The following is a 20,049-nucleotide window of genomic DNA, read 5'->3' as shown; positions in this document are numbered from 1 at the left end:
TTTTGGCCATTTGAAGTTCTTCTGTTGAGAATTCTCTGTTCAGCTCAGTGCCCCATTTTATAATTGGGATTAGCCATTTTATAAAAAGGATTAGCCTTTTACAGTCTCACCTGTGGTCTTGCCCCTAGATCAGTCTTTGGTCTGTCAGATTCCATGATGTATGTGCAACCAGGAAAACACAGGTTGTGTCTCCTGTGATTCAAATGTCCTTTGTCCAGACAAACTGTAAGGAAAAGAAGGGGATAAACAAGGAGTCAATGACTTAAAAGAAAATTATAGCAAGTTTTAAATGTAACAATGTCTAATAATCTACCTACCACAGAGAATTAGTTGGTCAAACTCTAAAGATAAAGACAGTAAATGCCAGAATGTGAATTCTTTGGAGAGAACAAGAAGGAACTGTGATTGGGACAGGGCCATTGGCAGCTCCTGGGGTTTATTTTGGATCTATGTCTGTCTGTCTGAGAATGTTTAATTAATGTTTTATATATACAAATAAGATTTATATCTGCTTAGCTTATTTGATATATATATATAAATCAAGTTATATTTCAGGTCTAAATCTTCAAACATGATGTGTAAATACTCTAAATGTCATAAAAATACATCTATAAACAATTGTTTCTAGGGATTTTGGTGGATATAATTTTTAGCTCCTGTAGATAAATGCCAAAGAGGGCAACAGCCAAGATTGTATGCTAAAATTGTGTTCAGTTTTATAAGACATTATCAAACCACCTTCTAAAGTAGCTGTAACATTGAGAGACCCAATATCAGAGAATACCAGTTGATAGCAAGGCAGTCAGCAGTCCTGTGCTATAGATTCAGGTGATTCTAATCAGTATGCATTGGTATTTCAGCTGCTGTTTCCATATTTCTGATAATTTGAAGAGGATCTCTTCCTTTACTTGCTTATTGTTCTTCTTTCTTTTCTACAAACATTGTCTACTGGTGTCTTTGTCCCTCTTGTGAAGCTGGGATGTTTTGTTCTGTGTGAAATATAAAGTAAAGGTTACTAAAGGGAGACAGAGAAGCGATACTAAGAGAGAAGTAATGGGTACCAAAATGCAGTTCAAGGGTAGAGAACTTTTTTAGAATTGTGTAGCACCACAGGGCAACGAGAAACGAGTGAATTGTACATCTCAGTATGACTGAAGAAGGGAAGACGTAGAAGGTCCCTAGCATGGAACATAATATTTGAGATGCTCATTACCTTGATTTTGTTGTTACACATTGTATATTTGTACCTAAATATATTAGCAGTGGAAATTATGTCTCTTTTTATAAATGTCTCCTAATTACATTGTTCTGAATCTGTAGTATAATCATAGCTCTTGTGGAAATAGTTTTATTGAAAAAGTATTTTAAGTTTCTATTACTAATAGTATGCTAAAATAGAATTCTTTTTACCTATGAACTGTCACAAATAGATAAAATAGCTACTTTACATGCAAATGGACTTTTAAAACCAGAGACTATTAGACCCAGATTTGCAGCACAGTCTGCCTGAAGTGAGGAAAAAAACCTAATAAATGCTGTGTTGCGAACCAATAATTAGATTCTCATTCTGGGACAAAGGGCTCACAAGGCTTTCCTTCTTGGCCTCATAAATCTGACCGTATCTTTTTATTCTACTGCTATTAAGTGGTTTAGAAACATAACTTAACAGTAAAATAAATGCCCGAACCTCAGTGGCCAGCACATAAAACCTGCGATTTCAGGGTGATGGTGTGCCTTGCATTGACTAAGTGGTTGTGCCATTTGCTTTTGAAGATAGCTGCTTGCGGTTAAGCTGCACGTTCAGTATCACTTGGCTTTATACTCTAGTGCTGTTGGCTAAACTTAAAGATTGTTAATCCCGCTGCTCTGTCACTACAGAAGTGGTATGGTGCAGTGTGCTAACAAACCATATTGAAGTATGGTTTCTAGCTGGCCTGTTTCCCATGCTTAGGTGGGAAACCAAAATCTGCTGAGTTGTGTAGCTGTCCCGCTGTTGCCTACATCACAATCCAAAGGGAGACGTAGAGGAGAGGTTGAAAGGAGTCGTGGATACCAAAGTACAGTTCAGAGAAGAATATTTTTCTGTCATTGTGCAGTACCATAGGGCAATGGGAGATACAAGTGAACTTTACATCTCAGAATGACTGAAAGTGGAGATTTGGAAGGTTCCGCGTCACGTGACTTGTTAAAGCAGAGATTTGTAGTCTTCTCACAGCTTCTAGACCCGTTGATCTGAGACGGACCTTGAAGTGTCCATTTCTTCCCGGATCCAGGTAATGCCATTGCTGCCTTTCCTAGGACCACAGTGAAAACCACTGACTGGATTTAATGAAAGTCCCTGCCTTCAAGTATCATATGCTTTCTTTCCAAAAAGAGCTAAGAAAACAGATATTAGAATTTAGAGCTTGCCATTGTGGAGGCCACCAGGCCAACAATTAAGGAGAGCATTTCCTGTCTGGGATATTATAATTAAGATCTTATGCTAAAGTCCTGGGAATAATATATCTATTAATAGAATATTAAATGACTAGAGGTTTTATTTACATCTGGGAAAATGCCAGTTAAGCAAATAAATCAGATAGCAGACATCTTCTCAAAACCCCTGGTTAGTTGATGACACAGGTTTCTATCTTCATTAGAGTCTAATGAATAGCTTATCTTTCTCAGGAATTTTAGTCGTTTTTCCCCAAGAGTGCTGGCCTCCAGTAACTAAATTTAATGCCTGAGTGACAGCGCCCTGAGTTTATTCTGTTTTCCCTCCCTGCATTCACAGTCCTTTAATATGCAAATCACTGTCTGCCCTCATCCAATGGAGTTGATCTGAAGCTTCCCTACTGTCAATCTTTCAAACTTATTTTTTTTTCCTCCCTTCCTTCCACCCCTCCATCCCTCTCCCTCCTTGTCTTTCATTTGACCTGGAGATCAAACCCAGGGTCTTACTGGTTTTTAAGCACTGTAAGTCCCGAAGGGTGATTTTTGAATGAAGGATGGATAGCCTTCAAGATGCTGGCCATTTCAGTGAAGATAACTGTATTGTGTGCATTAGTCATATTGGTAGGAGTCTGCTTGGTCCAAGGATTGAATTTAAGATCCTCAGATACACCCAAATGATAACTTCCTCTATAGCGTTTAATAGAGTTGTCGTTCTGTGAGTCTGGGATCTATTTGGCCACTCTCTTGATTAAAGCAAAGATGAGGATTTGCCTGGTTACTGCAGGATGTACTCAGTGTTAGACTTCATTTGCTTTTGAAGAAGAAATGGACGTTGTTTCTTGGTCCTTTTCTGTGGATCGTGAGCTCCTACTCCTCGGGCTTGTTTGTGTTGCTGGGAGTCACAGGCCACAGCTGTCCTGTTTACTTCTGTATTCCACACATCTTGTGCAGCCTGCACGGCAGCGCATAGGCACTCAATAAATATTTGCTGAGTAAATGAATTGACATTTTTAAAAGGTCACAGTTGTAAAAGAGGCTCCTCTTTGAAAGTTTACAATTTAGAAAATATAAATTATGTTGAAATGGTGTATGCGATGGGTTTTAAGAGCATTGCGGGAAAACAAAACACAATTTTCAGTGGGTGCGCTGGACATACAATTGTGTTTTCTTTGGTTGTTGAAGAGGAAAGGTTTTCCCAAACACTTTGATTTGATATTTTTGAAATTTCCTGACATGAACTTCATTAAACTAGAGGTTATTTTGATTCTGGGGATAGTGGCTGTTAATTTAAGGCTTTGTGCCACTTAACATTGTAGAATATTCGTAGAACATAATGTTAGTGTATAATTGCATATGTGGGGTTGTCATGTAATAAGATATGTGAAAATATCATAAGATTTTTTACTCTAAACAAGAAAATTTAATATGCTTTCAAGTAAGCTAACTTCATTCAGGGACTGGCAAAGTTCAGACACAATTATTTTCCCTTTGGTCTGTGTACTTTTGACCTTGCGTATGCACTTTGACCTTGCAAACAGTGAGTAAATGAGTGACTGAGTTTCCTCTAACCAGAAAGTACACATTGAAGTACTCCTGAGAAAATCGTTATGTTGGTAAAGTCCATGGATCTAAGTATCTGTGGAGACTTTCATTCCACAGCCATTTTTATAATCAAAGCAGTCAAAACCTAATTATCAATTAATGATGTATAAGCTGCCTAATTTCTTTCTTACTTCTTTTATTGGTCTGCCATGTAGAAATTGTTAATAGTTATTACAGACTAACAGGTATAGCTCAATGATACAGTTCTTGCTTGGCCTGCACAAGACCTGGGCTAGATCCCAAGCACTTGCCCTAATGGGTGGGGTATTACAGAAAGGTTCTGTGGACTTAAAACAGCAGGCCCTCATTAAAGTCAGCCTCAGACTGATTTTTGAAAACAGGCCTAAGAATAGCTTTTACATTTTTAAAGAATCATAAAAGAAAACAAACATGAGACTGTGAGACGATGTGATTGCCAATCTGGAAATCTTACCATGTAAGTCTTTACAGAAACTGAAGACTCTTAGTACAGAATGCTGTGTAGGGAATGACTTAAGTTGATGCCGGTGAATTGAAAGCACAGCAAAGCACATATGGGATGATGCCACCTAAAAGTGTATTCGGTCCTGCTCAGGGTAGACACTTAGGTATAATCTTCGTGTTAGTTAGGAAGAGAAGTTAATAGCATCCTATATTTGAGAGCCTACTTAATTTTATGATTTTTCAATAGTGAAAATGTACTCATTGTGTAATAGAAAAATTAAAATTTTTTATTTGAAGTGGAGGAAGAAAGACCTTATCTAAGTTGTATTTATCTAAGATGCATTTCTATATTTCTGAAATGAGGAAGTGAGGCTGGGAGAGGGAAGCTAATTTGCATGAAAGGACAAAAACATAAGGCAAAAGCAGCATTACTGTCAAATTTTCTTTGTAGTAGCATCACCATTCGATAAATTAAAACATTCATCCTTCTTCTGCATGAAACATGAACACTGTGCCAGGAAGCAATCAGCGGGTATTAGGTATATGATACATGATGAATGGAATCAAAAGCACAAGACTATTGTGATGACCTGAAGACAGACAGGTGTGTGTTTGCTTAGGCAGAATGAAAAATGAATAGCTTAATGCTGAGCATTTCAAAAAGTGATCGTAACCAGGGAGATGACTCACTTGGTAAAGCACCGGGGACACGAGCGTGAGGACCTGAGCTGGAGACTTCAGAACCCTGTCAAAACTTGGGCATGACAGCACATACCGGTCGTCTCCTCTCAGTGCTAGCCAGAGAGCTTGCTGCCTAGCCGGCCTAGCCAGATTGGTGAGCCCCAGGAGCAGTGAGAGACTCTGTCACAAAAATGAAGACATAAATAAGGTAGAAAGTAACTGAAGACATCAACCTTGACCACTGTCCTATATACACACATAGACATGTGCGCCGCATACATTTACACACAAATACAGACCAAGCGAAACCTATGTGCATTAGATAGTTAAACATTTTTTCCAAACTGCCACCGCTAATAAGTCTAGCAATCCACTGCGTTTTCATACCTGCAGAGTTAATAGTTCAAAACTGTGGCACAAACTCAGAAAGGTCATGTGTGCTGAAGCTCATGCCCTTCCGTGTAAAGAAGACACAAAAGAGACAAGTGACTTATCCCCAGGCCCTCATGCAGGTAACTGTTCACAGAAAAAAATCTGCAACTCAGAGGAGAGCAAATAAATACGCTACCACATGAGAAGTCTTTATTGTAATGAACTGATCGCTAACAGCAGAAAGAATGAGTAGGGCCATAGAAAACAGACATAAAAGCTCAGCAGTTTTTGGACCATTTAGTGTGTGTACGAAAAGCCTAATACCGTCTATTATTCCTGAGGGAGCCACTAAAGTACAGCAAAGAAAGATGATAGTAACTATTATTGCCCTTTAAAGAGCTCTCGTGCCTTTAATCACAGCCATTTTCTGATTTGGAAAAATGATTCCCCATCCACGTACTTAGAAACTGAGGCATCAAGGAGTTTAGATGAGCATTAAGAATCATACAGACCATTCGGGAAGCCACATTACCTGGTCCCTATTTAGTATCTGAAGAGGACGGGGATGCTGAGTCACCAAGTCGGGATAGCTGTGTGTCCCATTAAATCAAGAAGAACAGGTAGACTGGCTTTTAAAACTGATATAAATAAGAAGGTGAAGTCCAGTTAACGGGAAAGATTCACTGGCGTGGAATGCCTCATAACTCAGAAGTGTCATGGACTGCAGAGATGAGGCTCTTGGTTTTCTATTTCATTTTAGCAAATAAGTATTTACAAGCCCATATATTTATATATCATATATGATATATATAATAGCTTGTGATGCTTACTGTAACAAGCATTGGCAAATATACCAGTTGGTATTTCCATGGTAATGCATTGGGTAATAACCTCTATAGGGCAGATTCCACAGAAATCTATTAAAAGTTATTTCTCAATAAAATATGAAGCTTCATAGTTCTCTGTTGCTGCAGCAAGCATTATATTTTTTTTGAAACAAAGGTAAGTTTTCTTTGATGTAATCTCTATGGTCAGAAACTATTCGGCATACTTAATGATATTAAGTGCAATTCCTTGTACGCTGTGTATTTTTCCAAACACCATGCTGATGATTTGCCCATATTTGAAACATCAGTTGAGATGGAATGAGCAACTTGACAGCCCACCTTTAGATGCAGCAATGACTTTGCTTCTCATGCCAGTGTTCATTTTTCTTTTTATTGTTTAGTATTTATTACTCCCAGAAAGTTTTTTGGAAGGTGAAAGTTTAAAATAATGCAATATGAAGTCCACATACTCATGCTAAACCTTACATAGTTCCTTTGCCTTTTCTGTGCACTTGTAATATTCATATTGAGTACAGATTTGAAAAAAGATAACATCCATCATACAGCTTCCTTCCAGGCCCCATTTTGAGTAAATGCTTCTAAGGACCCAAATTGGGGCTAGTTTGATGACTCAGAAGGTATAACTGAGTTCAATCTTAAGAACCCACACAAAGGTAGAAGGAGAGTCCCTGTAGGCAGAGGCTGTTTGTTCATTCCTGGCTGCCCAGATCCAAAATAATCACATAGAAACTATATTAATTACAATACTGTTTGGCCAATAGCTTACACATATTTCTAGCTAGCTCTTATATCTTAAATTAGCCCATCTCTATTATTTTATATTTTACCACAAGGCTCATGGTTTACCGGTAATGTTCCCTGGTATCTGTCTTCTTCTGTGGCTATATTGTGTCTCTCTGACTCCGCTTTCTTTTTCCCAGCATTCAGTTTAGTTTTCCCACCTAGCTCTATTTTTCCCTATCATAAGCCCAATCAACTTCTTTACTTATTAACCAATAAAAGCAACACATATTCAGAAGGACTTCCCACATCAAGGTCCATGTCTCCAATCCTTCCTATCTATCTATCTATCTATCTATCTATCTATCTATCTATCTATCTATCATCTATCTATCTCTCCTCCTCTTTCTCAAAACACCAGTCCTCTTTCATTTTCACAATAAAGTGTTTACCTTTTGATTCTTTTACTGAATTTGGGTTTACATTATGACCTATGCTGTATATTGATGTTTCCATGATTTTGTCTAAATCACCAGGCTTGCCTTCCTGCTTGTGAATACCACTGAATGAAGAAACTTGTTTTGTTTTTTATACCATCTCTCCTAATAGTCTTTACCACACAAGTAATCAGGGGTATAACAAGTCTTTTTCTGTCCCACCAGTCAGCCTGCAAATAATGACATAGAGACTTCTTATTGATTATGAAAGCTTTACCTATAGCTTAGGCTTGTTCCTACATAGGTCTTATAACTTAAATTAACCCAGTTATATTAATCTACATTCTGTCACATGGCATCACCTCTCTTCTATCTTGTACCTCCTGTTTCCTTTCCATGTCTCTTGGCATCTATTGTGCACCTTCTCCTTTCTCTCCTTAGAAATCCCATCTCTACCTTCTGCCTGGCTATTGGCTGTTCAGACTTCTCTTACACCAATCACAGCAATGCACCTTCACACAGTGTATAAATATCTCACAACGCAGGAGTATGTGCTTACCATATCTCAAAACCATATTCTATACAACAGAAAGATAACTCCCAAGATCTTCTCTACTATCCTCTTTTGACAAAAAGAGAAAAGTAGCAAACTGACTCCTCTTTCATATTTGAATTGGTGACCAGCAAATTCTGAACTACATCCCAGAGTACCTGATCCCCAGCTCACTGTGCCTGTCACCAGGCAACCTTGACATGGTTTACTCAGGGTATCCAAAGTACTTGTTTCAGGAGGAGACTGCAGATGATGTAGTGGTAGCTTGCCTGCCCTTGGACAAAAGCTAGAATTCTCACCAATATTTCTCCCTTTTTCCACCTTGCCCGCCTGACTTTAAATCCTCCTCCACTTAAGTGCTAGGCAATGAAATCATCCTCTCTCAGGAAAAAAAATCAATATCAAATGCAATTTTATTCATTTATCAACATTTATTCATTTTGACTACAGAAAAGCATAAAAGCAAGTTCTTTTTAAAACTTCACTAGCCGTTAAATTTTTTATGACAAAAAGAATATCTTTTCTAGATCAGGGTAAAGAAATAACTCGCTGGTAGAGAGCCTGCCTAGCATGTACAATGCCTTGTTAGATCTCCAGTGTGGATGAAACCTAAAATGCCTATTCGCTGGAGTGTCTGCATTTGCATTTTAAAATTAAAATCTGAAGTTTCTTATTTCACTTAGACCTCTGTACTTCCATATGTGAGAAATACCATGTCTCTGGGATTCTAATGGATCCTCTTTGAAAATGGCCCATGGTTATGGACCTAAAAACCATACACATCATTTCTGTGGAAAGTCGAAAAGATATTAGTGCTTTAAATGCACAACACTCTCCTCACTTAATTATTTGCAAGCCAAAAGTTGAATGGTTGCATAGAAAAATCACATGGAAGCGTAGCCTAACAATTGACAAAAGAGTCATATGGTTTCTAAATGAAGTCATAATACAGTTTAATAAATATGCTAAAGCTCTGAGGTTAAAAAAATCTTTCAGCTTTAGGTTTTGTTAAGTAAAGGAAAGATACCGGAGGAGGAACACACAGGTGGGACACACATGGGCTAGGCCTCCTTAAGCAAAAGAATTACAAGAGAGCTAGCGAGGTGGCTCAGTGTATTGCCAGACAGGTATACCATGCAAGGGTAAAGACAAGTTCAGTTCCCCTGCGGCCACGTAAAAACTAGGCAGGTGTGGTGGCCTGCCTGTTACCTCAGAGCCCATGAGGCAAAGAAGGGGGTCCCCCGGCAAGATGACAAGCTAGACGAGCTGAACTGGTAAGACTTAGCCAAGTAAATAAAGAATAATCTCGGCTAGATCATCAGGTAAGGGCATTTGCCATCAGACTTGGTCTCTGAAAACGACCTACAAGGCAGGAGATCTCACTCCCACAAGTTGTCCTCTGAGCTCCGTACTCACACATGCCATGGTAGATGTATGTAGGCACCTACACACACACATTTAAAAAGTGTTTAAAACAAAATTAAATGGAGAATAATGAAAATACCATCATCATCCCCTGGCCTACACACACACACCACATGTGGACAGACACACATGGGAACGTGCATACACACATACACATCATATTAAAAACAAAAGAATGACATGAAAAGGGATGGCTCGAGCTGCTATGCACTGATAGAATTGTGAGTGAAATATAGGAGCATTTAAGCTGAATAGAAGGTCTTTGCCTATAAGCATAGGGACGTCATTGACTTCTGACAACACTGAGTTTTAAGGTCTGCTGAATTAGCTTTCCTATGTATCTTTGTTTAATATTTAAACCTTTCTAAGTTTAACCCTAAATAAAAATAAAGCCAGAGTATCTTCTTAGTGCAAATTGGTTGAGTGACTGAATTTGACTCATTTTATGTGCAAGTTAATCACCTCACATAATGACGTAGCAGTTCACTTCTTTTCCAGAAGATATTGTCATAGATATAATGACACCTTTCACTGAAGGCTGTATATAGTAAAAATGAATAGGGGTAAACTCGGTTTATGTTCATGGAGAATTAGTGTTTGATCTTTTGACAATGAAGTTTTCAGCATAAGCATTTTAAGAAAGACTTCGGTAAGGAGCATACATTTCAAACTGGAGCATGCCAGGGTGGGAGTGTTCCCTTCTGCAGCCATCTGTTCTTACTCATTTCGTCTTCCCTTGCTCTTTGCTCTGTTGTATATATGACTCTCATACAGTTCTTCGGGGAACTGTAAACTACAAAGACAAGGAAAGGAATACATCTTGTTTATAGCCTTGTCTGATACTATCTGTAAGGGTAGAGTAAAGAGATTAATGTTTTATTTGATGGAGTTTAACTTTTCAAGTGTTTAAAACATTGAACCAAAACTCAATGAGACCACGGTGATGTTACTTAAACGTAATGAAAAGATTCGGATTTGATGTGTTTGTTCTGAAATTCTTAGCTTTGGGCCATTAAAGTTCTTATCTAAAGATATTTGTTAGCTATATGCATGAAAGATTACTTGAGAAGCTATTTCATCATATTGCTGACCTTCTTTCAGCAAATTATATTGGTTTTGACTTTTGCTATGAATGCAATCAGAATCTCTATCACACAAAATGTTTTTCAAAACTCTTGCTGGATCCTAAAATGTCTGCGCATCTCCAACGGATGGGTAGTTATTAAAAACTGTTTTCTTTTAGTGGTCTTTAGGGAAAGAAGGGTGAGGGAATAGAAAGTCCTCGGTTGTAAGCAGGGTTATATTTTATGAGCTGCCATCTTGCCCTCTCAATTTAAATCTTCCCTGACAAGTTTAGCGCCAACAAACCTAGGAAACCAAGATTGACTCAGAATTTGGTGGTACATTAGCAGAACCTTTTGAAAAGTTGACATTGACTTTGCTTCTCATTTACACACACATGCACACACACACACACACACACACACACATATGGTCAGGTATACTTTAGTTCTCGTTTAGTGACTTCTATGCAATACTTTCTCCTAATGATAAAACACAAAGTTTGTCAGCCAACTTTCTTGTTATATCAGGGAAATCAAGCCAGATACTGACAGAAGCAGGAAAAGGGCCAGCCCTGGACCCCAGGTACTTGGAACCAGACCTCTTCCTGCCATCATGCTGTGCCCCTTGAAGGACCAACAGAATTCCATCTAGTGTGCTTTTATAATAATTTGAGGCTTAGCACATCATCCAAGATGGGCCGCTTGGAGCTTAATTGCCTTTTAGAATGATTTGTGATGTCCCTCCTCCACTCTCTTAGCAGTGTTAATTTTATAAGCTACTTTTATTATGTGAACATCATGAGGGGGAGAAAGATATTCTCTTCTCGAATCTGGACTCTTCTTTCAAATACCCTTTCTTCAAACAATAGGAGGAGGACTAGAGAGATGGATCAGCAGGTAAGGGCACTGACTGCTCTTTAAGAAGACCTGGGCTAGCTATTAACAAAGGACATTGAGCCTATAGTTCGTGATCCTAGAGAAGCTAAATAAGAAGGTGAACCCAAAGAAATACATGTAGTTATCCTCCTGGATATTGGAAGTAGACAAGATCGCCGGGCAAAAGTTGGGAGCAGGGGGGTGGAGTGGGTGGGGGAAAGGGAGATGGGGAGACAGAAGGGAGAAGGGGAGGACTGAGGAGAGCTTGGGGGAATGGGATAATTGAGATGGAGGGAGGGTGGATATGGGAGCAAGGAAGAAGATATCTTAACTAAGGGAGCCATTTTAGGGTTGGCTGGAGTCTTTGCTCTAGAGGGGTTCCCAGGTATCCAAGGGGATTTCCCCAACCAAGTCCATGGGCAGCAGAGGAGAGGATGCCTGAACTGGCCTTCTCCCATAGACACACTGAATATCTTGCATATCACCATAGAACCTTCATCTGGCGAGGGATGGAGATAGAGACAGAGACCCACATTGGAGCACTGGACTGAGCTCCCAAAGCCCAGATGAAGAGCAGAAGGAGGGAGAACATGAGCAAGGAAGTCAGGACCATAAGGGGTGTGTCCACCCACGGAGATGGTGGGACTGATCTAATGGGAGCTCACCAAGGCCAGCTGGACTGTGTCTGAACGAGCATGTGATCAAACCGGACTCTCTGAATGTGGCTGACAATGAGGGCGGAATGAGAAGCCAATGATAATGACACTGGATTTTGATTCTACTGCATGGACTGGCTTTTTGGGAGCCTACTCTGTTTGGATGCACACCTTTATAGGATGGAGGGGGAGTCTTGGACTTCCCACAAGGCAGGGCACCCTGACTTCTCTTAGGACTGGAAAGTGAGGGGGAGGGGGAGGAGAAGTGTGGGGAGTGGGAGTGAAATGGGAGGATGGGAGGAGGTGGAAATTTTAAATAAATAAATAAAATTTTAAATAATAAAAAAAGGGGGAAAAAAGAAGACCTATGTCTGATTCTCAGCACTCACGTGTCAACACACAATTGTTTGTAACTCCAGTTCCAGGGGATTTGTCACCTTCTTCCAGCACTGCCCATATGTGGTTCACATACAAAATGCAAGCAAAGTGCCCATACATATAGAAATAAATTTTAAAATAAAAAATTAAATATTAGAAAATAATAATGAGAATTGAAATTGAGTACATTTATTACCTAGAGCATCAATGGGACAATCAATTTTTTTCTCCAAAACTGTTTTGCACTTTCCCCCTAATTACATCCAGGGTTGAGACTCCAGAATTCCTGAGATAATTTATTTGTTAAAAATAGCAGACTGGTGAAGTGTGTTGACCCACATTGCAAACACTGTAAAGTCAGTGATGTCTTATCACTGTGTCTCAGACTTGTAAATTAACCTTTGATTCAGTCATTCATTTATTAAATGGGCCTTTTGAATTCCAACTTCTGGGTTGCTGATGTGGTGTTGCGTTGTGTTTTGTTTTATATTAGCCAGTGCTTTTCTTATATTGATATCTAGTTGGGTTGTCAAAATAACAAACCAGAAAGCAAATAAGTAAATAAGGAATTATAATGTGATAAGTAGGTACAGAAGCATACAAGATAATGTGATAAATACTGAAGGAATATGGGCAACTTGGGTGGAGGGCTGTTTGGAAAAACTCTCTTAAGAGGGATATTCAAATGATTCCCAAAGATAAGAATAGCCGAGGCTTTCAGGGGGCAGTCCTCATGAAGACCAACATCTGAGCTGGAAAGTCACGACTTTCCTGTCCATTAACTGAGAGCGAACTATTTATCTTTCTTTTTTATTATTATTATTTTATGTCCATTGGTGTTTTCTGTGTGAGGCTGTCAGATCCCCTGCAACAGGAGTTACAAACAGTTGTGAACTGCCATCTGGGTGCTCGGGAATTGAACCCTCTAGAAGAACAGCCAGTGTTCTTAACCGCTGAACCATCTCTCCAGCCCCCTAAAACTATCTTTCTGTGTTTGAATGATGTGGTGATATTAACGAATTTAAATGCAAATGGGTATTCTGGATTGACTAAAGCATGAAGTGAAGGAAAAAATGAAATCTCTCTACTTTCAGAAAGAAGGGGAAATTATTAGGTGACATGAAAACATTTAGAGATCTATTTCATGCCTTTGCAAACACCTCATTGTGCGACACAAGCTGTCAGAGTCGGTGTTCATGGAAGGCAAAGATCTTGGAGTTGAGAATTGACTTGGGCCTTGGAGAATGAATGGATTTGATGGGGTCCAAGGAGGCAGTAAAATGAGAGAGCTGGCTAAAGAAAGACTGTAATACTGTCAGACCATTCACAGGAATCTGTGACTATGAAGTCTCACAAGCCACAGCCAGAGCAGTCTTCGAGGGAACAGAGATGATAGACAGGCCTGATTCATAGGAGCTGTTACAAAGATAGTAGGACAGCCAAAATCATAATGGTTTCTTAAGCAAAAAAAAAAAAAATGTTAAAATTATACAGCTTAATGTAAATGAGAAAGCCTGAGGCTAGGATAGGAAACCTTTTTTATAATCATCTTTTTTTTATTTTACCTGGTGGTGAGAACATGGCCTATACTAATCTTCAGGTGAGCTATGCACAGGACATGTCAGAATTAACCCTGGTACACCTGCTGGGGACTGAAGGTTTGCAAATCAAACACCAAGTCCAAGAGATTCGCTCAACATCATCAGGGATGGAACTAGGCAAGTTTATCTGGGCTATTCAATTACTAACTCAGTGTGGGATGGATTAGATTTTAGAAAACAGCAAGATACCCAAATTGTGCTATGTTCTAGGAGTAGAAGAAAAGAGATGGAAAAAGAATGGGAAGAGGATGGGGATGCGGTTAGGTAATGAGAACTTGGGGCTGAGCTCTTGAGCTCATAATCAAGCCTTGGAGGTGGGGGAGTATAATTCTGACAGAAACAGAATCATATAAAGAAATGGCCTCAGACTATAACTGCAAAGTCCTCGGAGATGTGTGTTATTATGATCATCAAAGCCACACCTAACCTAGGGAGTGGGCACTATTTGCTCTAAGGTCCATAAACATGATGACTTGTTTATTTCTCTCCACAACTTTCCCAAAGCAAATGCTGCTGTTAATCTGCATTTTCTAGGCAAGAAATCTTGGGCACAGAGAGATTAAGCAATGGGACCAAGATGAATCAACTTGCAGCAGTACAGCAGAGATTCAAACACAGGCGCTGTGCCTTCAAAGCCTGAGTCTCTAGCTTACAGCCATATGCTTATATCCAAGATGGTGTTTTAATTGCATAGTTTGCCTTCTATCTTATGTAACTGTCTTGAAAAGGAGTTAATTAACAGTTTTAAAAGTTGGGTGGAAACCAGAAAGTCCACAGATGGCCAGGCAGTGGTAGCATAAATCCTTACCACAGAAAACAGCCTAGAATTCTCAAGGTGAGGCAGAAAATGGGAAGGAGAAATTGAGCCATGGATGATATTTATTATTATTATTATTATTATTATTATTATTATTATTATTATTATTATCATCTGTTTTCCATACACTATTGATGCAGGAAATTATCTCTTTGATGACAATTGATAATTTGTAGGTCAAAAGGCCTCTATTCTTTCTATGTATCACAAACATATGTTTTTTTTAATTTATATACAATATATATCAGTTTACCTCAGTTGACTGCCAGGGTTTTCATTTGAAACTCATTTCTAACTTCCCTTATTAAATGAGACTTAGACTCTGAAAGGGTAGAGTTTGTATGAGGGTTTCCATGTTAAAATGACTAGGTCCCCATCCCTTCTGGAGCCAAGTCCTTGGGTCTCTCTTTAGAGAGGCTCAGGTCTTGGGATGGGAATTGTGAGGAACCATTCTCCCTGGGAAATACACATAGGACTTCCTGGACAAGCCCTGTACCCAATGCTCACACACGGGTGGAGGAAGGGCCTTGCCATCGTCCACCATGGTATTAGTTCAGCCTTTTCCATGTTGAGGAGGTAGTAGGAATGAGCAGTACACTAAATGACGTCATACAGTTTGAAGGTACAAGGTACCAGTGCCATAACTGTTACAGGGAAGGTGGTAGCTGGCCCTCCTTCAGTGAATCTGCCAGTATTTTGATTTGAACAACTGACTGAACAAATGTCATCTCAATCGACCTTCCTAAAGCACAGTTCAACCAAATTTGCTTCCAAGCACTTCGTTATTTTAACAACAAAAAAGCTTACTCTTGATTGTATGCTTTTCTGTGGTTTTGACCTAGACTGTAGATACCACCCTACCTGCCAGTGTACCCATTTGGTCAGACAAGGTATACTATTTATCCTACAGGTTCATCATGCATCCATCTGTGATAGACTGATCCCGCAGGGGAGGACCATGTCCACCCCTAATACCTCTCCGCATTCTCTCATTAGCCCCAGGTCGGTGTCATAGCCATTCATCTAAAGGCCACCTCCACCACAGAGCCTTGATGATCCAGCTGAACACCTGCAAGATTTAGCCATCCCCACCTGTTATTTTATCTGTGTTTTAAGTATTTGTGGGAATCATCTTCCTATTATACTATGGACAGAATCTGTACCTAATTTAACTTTTACCTGTTTCCTTCAATATCACAGAAATTTAAAACCCGAAAGGTTTTAACATAAACATATAGATTATGTCTTTCTAAAATTTCTTTTTTTCCCTATGCCCCAAGAAGAAACTGTGTCTAGAGTAGACCACCTAGTTCTCAATCTAAGAAATGTTATCCAAAACCAGAGAGTTCACCTCCTGGCATACCCATAGAAATTACCTGGATGGTCTATGATGTTTCCAAAGGCCCGAAACAGCAGACTCAAACTAGAAATTAAGACTGATGACGTGAGACACGCGTGTCTGAATCGTGCTGTGCTCACGCCCTCCTATTAAGGTATATCTAAAGTAGTGCGTAAGAACCCCCAGTGCGTTGGCCCCTGGATCAGTTCAGCTCTACTCATTGTGATTGCAGATGAGTTGTAAAGTGCTAAAAATGGATAATAGTGGAGAGCGTTATGTTTTACATGCAATAGTAGCTTACGTAATTGTTTAACTTTTCAGATATTTCGAAAGAAAGCAGTGGAACTTGGGGTAAAATTGCTACCTGCATTTCATACTCCCTCTGGAATACCTTGGGCATTGCTGAATATGAAAAGGTAAAAGTCTTCATTTTCAACAACGTACTTTAAGGTGCAATGTCTGAGACTGTGGCCTTGTGAGATGGTTTATTACATGCATACTTTGCTGACAGCGAGTGACAATTGAGTGTCTTAGAACTGTGTTGGAAGCTCTTACCCCTTCAGTGTTCTCTGACCTTGGATGGGCTCCTGTCGTGACTTGCCATCATCCTAGCAGAACCATGGAAGGCAGACTTGAGCCCAAGTTGGCTCTGTTTTCTAGGACTCTTGTCTGAGTGATACTGTCCCACTCCATAAATACCAAGAGTAGTCAGGAAAGCATTTTGTTTAAGCAAATCGCTAGGGTTTTTTACTTTGTTTAAACTCTTGGAGATGGAGATGTTGCAGAGAAATAACACTTAGACTAATCAGACCTTTTAAAAAGCTGCTATCCGAATCTATGAGGCTGGGAGCAGCTGAGACTGTCAGGCCCACAGTTGTAAAGAGGGAAGGGGGCTGGTTCATTGACAGATCAACCAGCCCCTCTGCAGAGAGAAAACTGGCATGCTGTCTCAATTAATTAAAAACAAACGAACAAGCCAGCCAAATACTTTTTAGCATTCTCCCAGGGAGTGAGTTGAGTTTTCATTGTGGTTTTAGTATTTCATCAATTAAATAATTCTGTTTTAAGCTGCAATGATCAACATAAAATGTGATCAGTTCTTACAGATGTTACACATATAGCTCCCAGAAGAGCCCAATATAGTCACTCCAATTGTTTCTCCGTTTTATTCATAGGGAACTAGAGTCACAGAGAGTATCAGACCAGACAGTAAGTAAATGGCAGATGTTTATGTCCACGTACATGCGTATTCATAAAAATGCTTTATTTACCTTAGAAACACCATAAGAACCAACAGAGTGGTTTGACAAAACTAGAACAACATATAATTACTTATTTTAGCAACACTTTATCCTCAACTAAATCATGAAAAATCATGGAAATTAATCATCATTCGATTGTTTTCTCTTTTCCTTTAGTAAAAAAAGAAAAGAAAAAGAAAACCCCCAAGATTCTGTGTTTTATTTTCATTTGTAAATTACTAACTAAATTTGGAAATTGTGTCTAACTCATTAAGTGAATCTTTGTGTCTAAGTATGAAGTATGTTGAGCATGTTGCAGCAGAAAGATGGGGAAGCCCTACTCTAGGGCTATTGAATTATTAAGTATTATTAAGAATTATTAAGTATTATTAAGTACTAAATTGAGCTAGTTTTTTCTACCAGGTAGTAAGATAGCTCAGGACCTGTTTTCCCCACCAGGGCTCCTGAGGCGCAGCCTGTGGATCTGTGAACTTGAATTATCTTTCCATGTTCTGCAAGATCTCAAGGCAAGACTGCATGTGAGCTTGGCTTGCAGTAGCTTGGCTTTTGGATGCCTTTTGTATTTGGCTCATGTAGACCGTTTCTATTACCTCCCGTATCTTCAGACTTGATATTTGTAGGTAACATCCTGACAAAGATACTGTTTTCTTACTTTCAGTAAGATCTGGTCACAAAAACACTGTATCATTATTTCATTTGATTTCCCTTCCTTCCCTTCCCCTGTCCTCTGAGGAAGCTATTATGAGCATAGTGGTAAACTAATTGCTTACCGAGAGACCTGCTTCTTGGTTCTCTCCAGCTTCTTAAGATTTTGTTTCAAACCATCTCTTTAAAGTCTGCAGGCTCCTTTATAAACTGGAAGGTAGGCTAATTCACTAGTCTTTTGGTGACCCTTCCCAGGCTCACGAACTAAGATTTGATCAACCAATGGGGAGCTCTTCTGATAAAAAGTATATTCCTTAGAAAATCAAATCATACCAATTTCCAAAACCTTATCATTCCATGGGAGTCCACCTAGGACCTGAGGCTTGGCTTTAAGAATCTGGAGTATATGATGACTAACTTGTTCTAAGACTCATTGGAGCCAATACTGTGACTTTCTGCAATTAAACAAAGATTTTCTAAACTAGCAGGAAGGGTATGAGCCTATGTTGCATATGTTGAACATTTTATAATATTGTGATGTATCTTGAAATAATTATAAATATTAACTTTATTTCATGTTTATTTCTAATAGTGAAGTAGATTTTTTTTCTTAATCAAATTGATTTTTAGTGTACTATGGAAATATTTTTCAGTACACAAAGGAATACTTATTAAATTGTGAATCTGTGTGTGTGTGTGTGTGTGTGTGTGTGTGTTTATGATGGTCAAGAGTGCATTAACTGGGGCATTCAAATTTTTCATGACCATCTCTATTTTGAACAATATTTTGCATTAGGACATCACTTCAAAGATTATATTGTATATGTTTTTTTTAAAAAAATGATAATTTTCATTTATATATTCCCAATGTTTTCATTTAAACTAAAGGAAATGATGTAATCACCTGGCAGCTGATAGGGACATTTTTTGGTTGCTTTTGTTTTTGTTTTGTTTTGCTTTGTTTCGTTGCCAACTTAGATGAGCTTTTGCTGTTTTCGCTGTTAAATGTTTTATCCACTCTCAGTCCTGTGTACCAAATAGCAATGACATGCCCCAAATTCATAAAATAAGCATTGGCAAAATTATAGTAGGATTCTTCATCATATTCATTTGTCTAATTAAAGTACATTAAATGACCCCAGTCTCCAACTGAAAAGCTTGGGATTTCATCTGAAACTTTTCGGATAAGGGGAAAATGGCATTTTGCATATATCGCCAGCAGTCTTGCTGTTATTTTAGCAATGGGCATTTTTTTTCTGAATTCATATTTTCACAGTGAGGCTCAAGGAAAGGGGGCAGCTGGCAATGGGAATTTTCTAATTTTTGAAGGCTGCCACTAGTAAATATTTTAAAGGAGAAGTGGGGAATTGAGTCCATTAAACCCATATTTTCTTAATTATCTTCTCGAAACAAGAGAATGTAGACTTTGTCAAATGCCCAAGGTATGTAATTGGGAGAATGGTTGGGGGGCTTTGAAGACACTTTGTCATTGCTGACTGGTTTTGAAACGCAGAACGGGCTCTCTTGAAGGAAGCATTGAGTGATGGCTGTGTTATTATAATGTAGTACTTCTCAGGTTTGAAAATAGGAATACTATTTTTTGCCAACATCCCCCAGAACGTGAACTTATTGCTATGACGTGTGCACATTTCTCTAATATCCAGGTCATCACCTAAAGATAATTGGTTTCTTTACTTCTCTTTTGTCAAAAATAAGCATTTCTTTGTGTCTTTCCTGTGGCCATGTTTTGTTCTAAATCTTGGGAAGATTTTCTACTTCTGTTCACTTGGTTTTATTGAAGAGGATAACAGACAGGCCCACTCCCTCAGGATTCAATTCCAGTTGTTAAAACAGAATATATATTTTGTGTGTGGTGTTGTACACTCACATTTGTAATTTATAAATATAGGATAGTTT

At 38.8% G+C, this 20,049-nt stretch overlaps 1 protein-coding gene across 4 annotated transcripts in view; it reads left to right on the top strand.

Moving 5' to 3' along the window:
* Positions 1–20,049, top strand: part of Man1a1 (mannosidase alpha class 1A member 1) — a 197,308-nt gene that overhangs the window by 95,741 nt on the left and 81,518 nt on the right. For all 4 annotated transcript variants that reach the window (XM_026787398.1, XM_005363630.2, XM_013352414.2 and 1 more), the window contains exon 6: positions 16,547–16,641. In XM_026787398.1, the coding sequence (XP_026643199.1) occupies positions 16,547–16,641 (95 nt within the window). The remainder of the gene's footprint in view (positions 1–16,546; positions 16,642–20,049) is intronic.

This window comes from Microtus ochrogaster, linkage group LG9, assembly GCF_000317375.1.
Source record: "Microtus ochrogaster isolate Prairie Vole_2 linkage group LG9, MicOch1.0, whole genome shotgun sequence".
Taxonomy (NCBI): domain Eukaryota; kingdom Metazoa; phylum Chordata; class Mammalia; order Rodentia; family Cricetidae; genus Microtus; species Microtus ochrogaster.
Note: the sequence above shows the minus strand (reverse complement) of the source record. Positions and strands in the feature narration are given on the sequence as shown.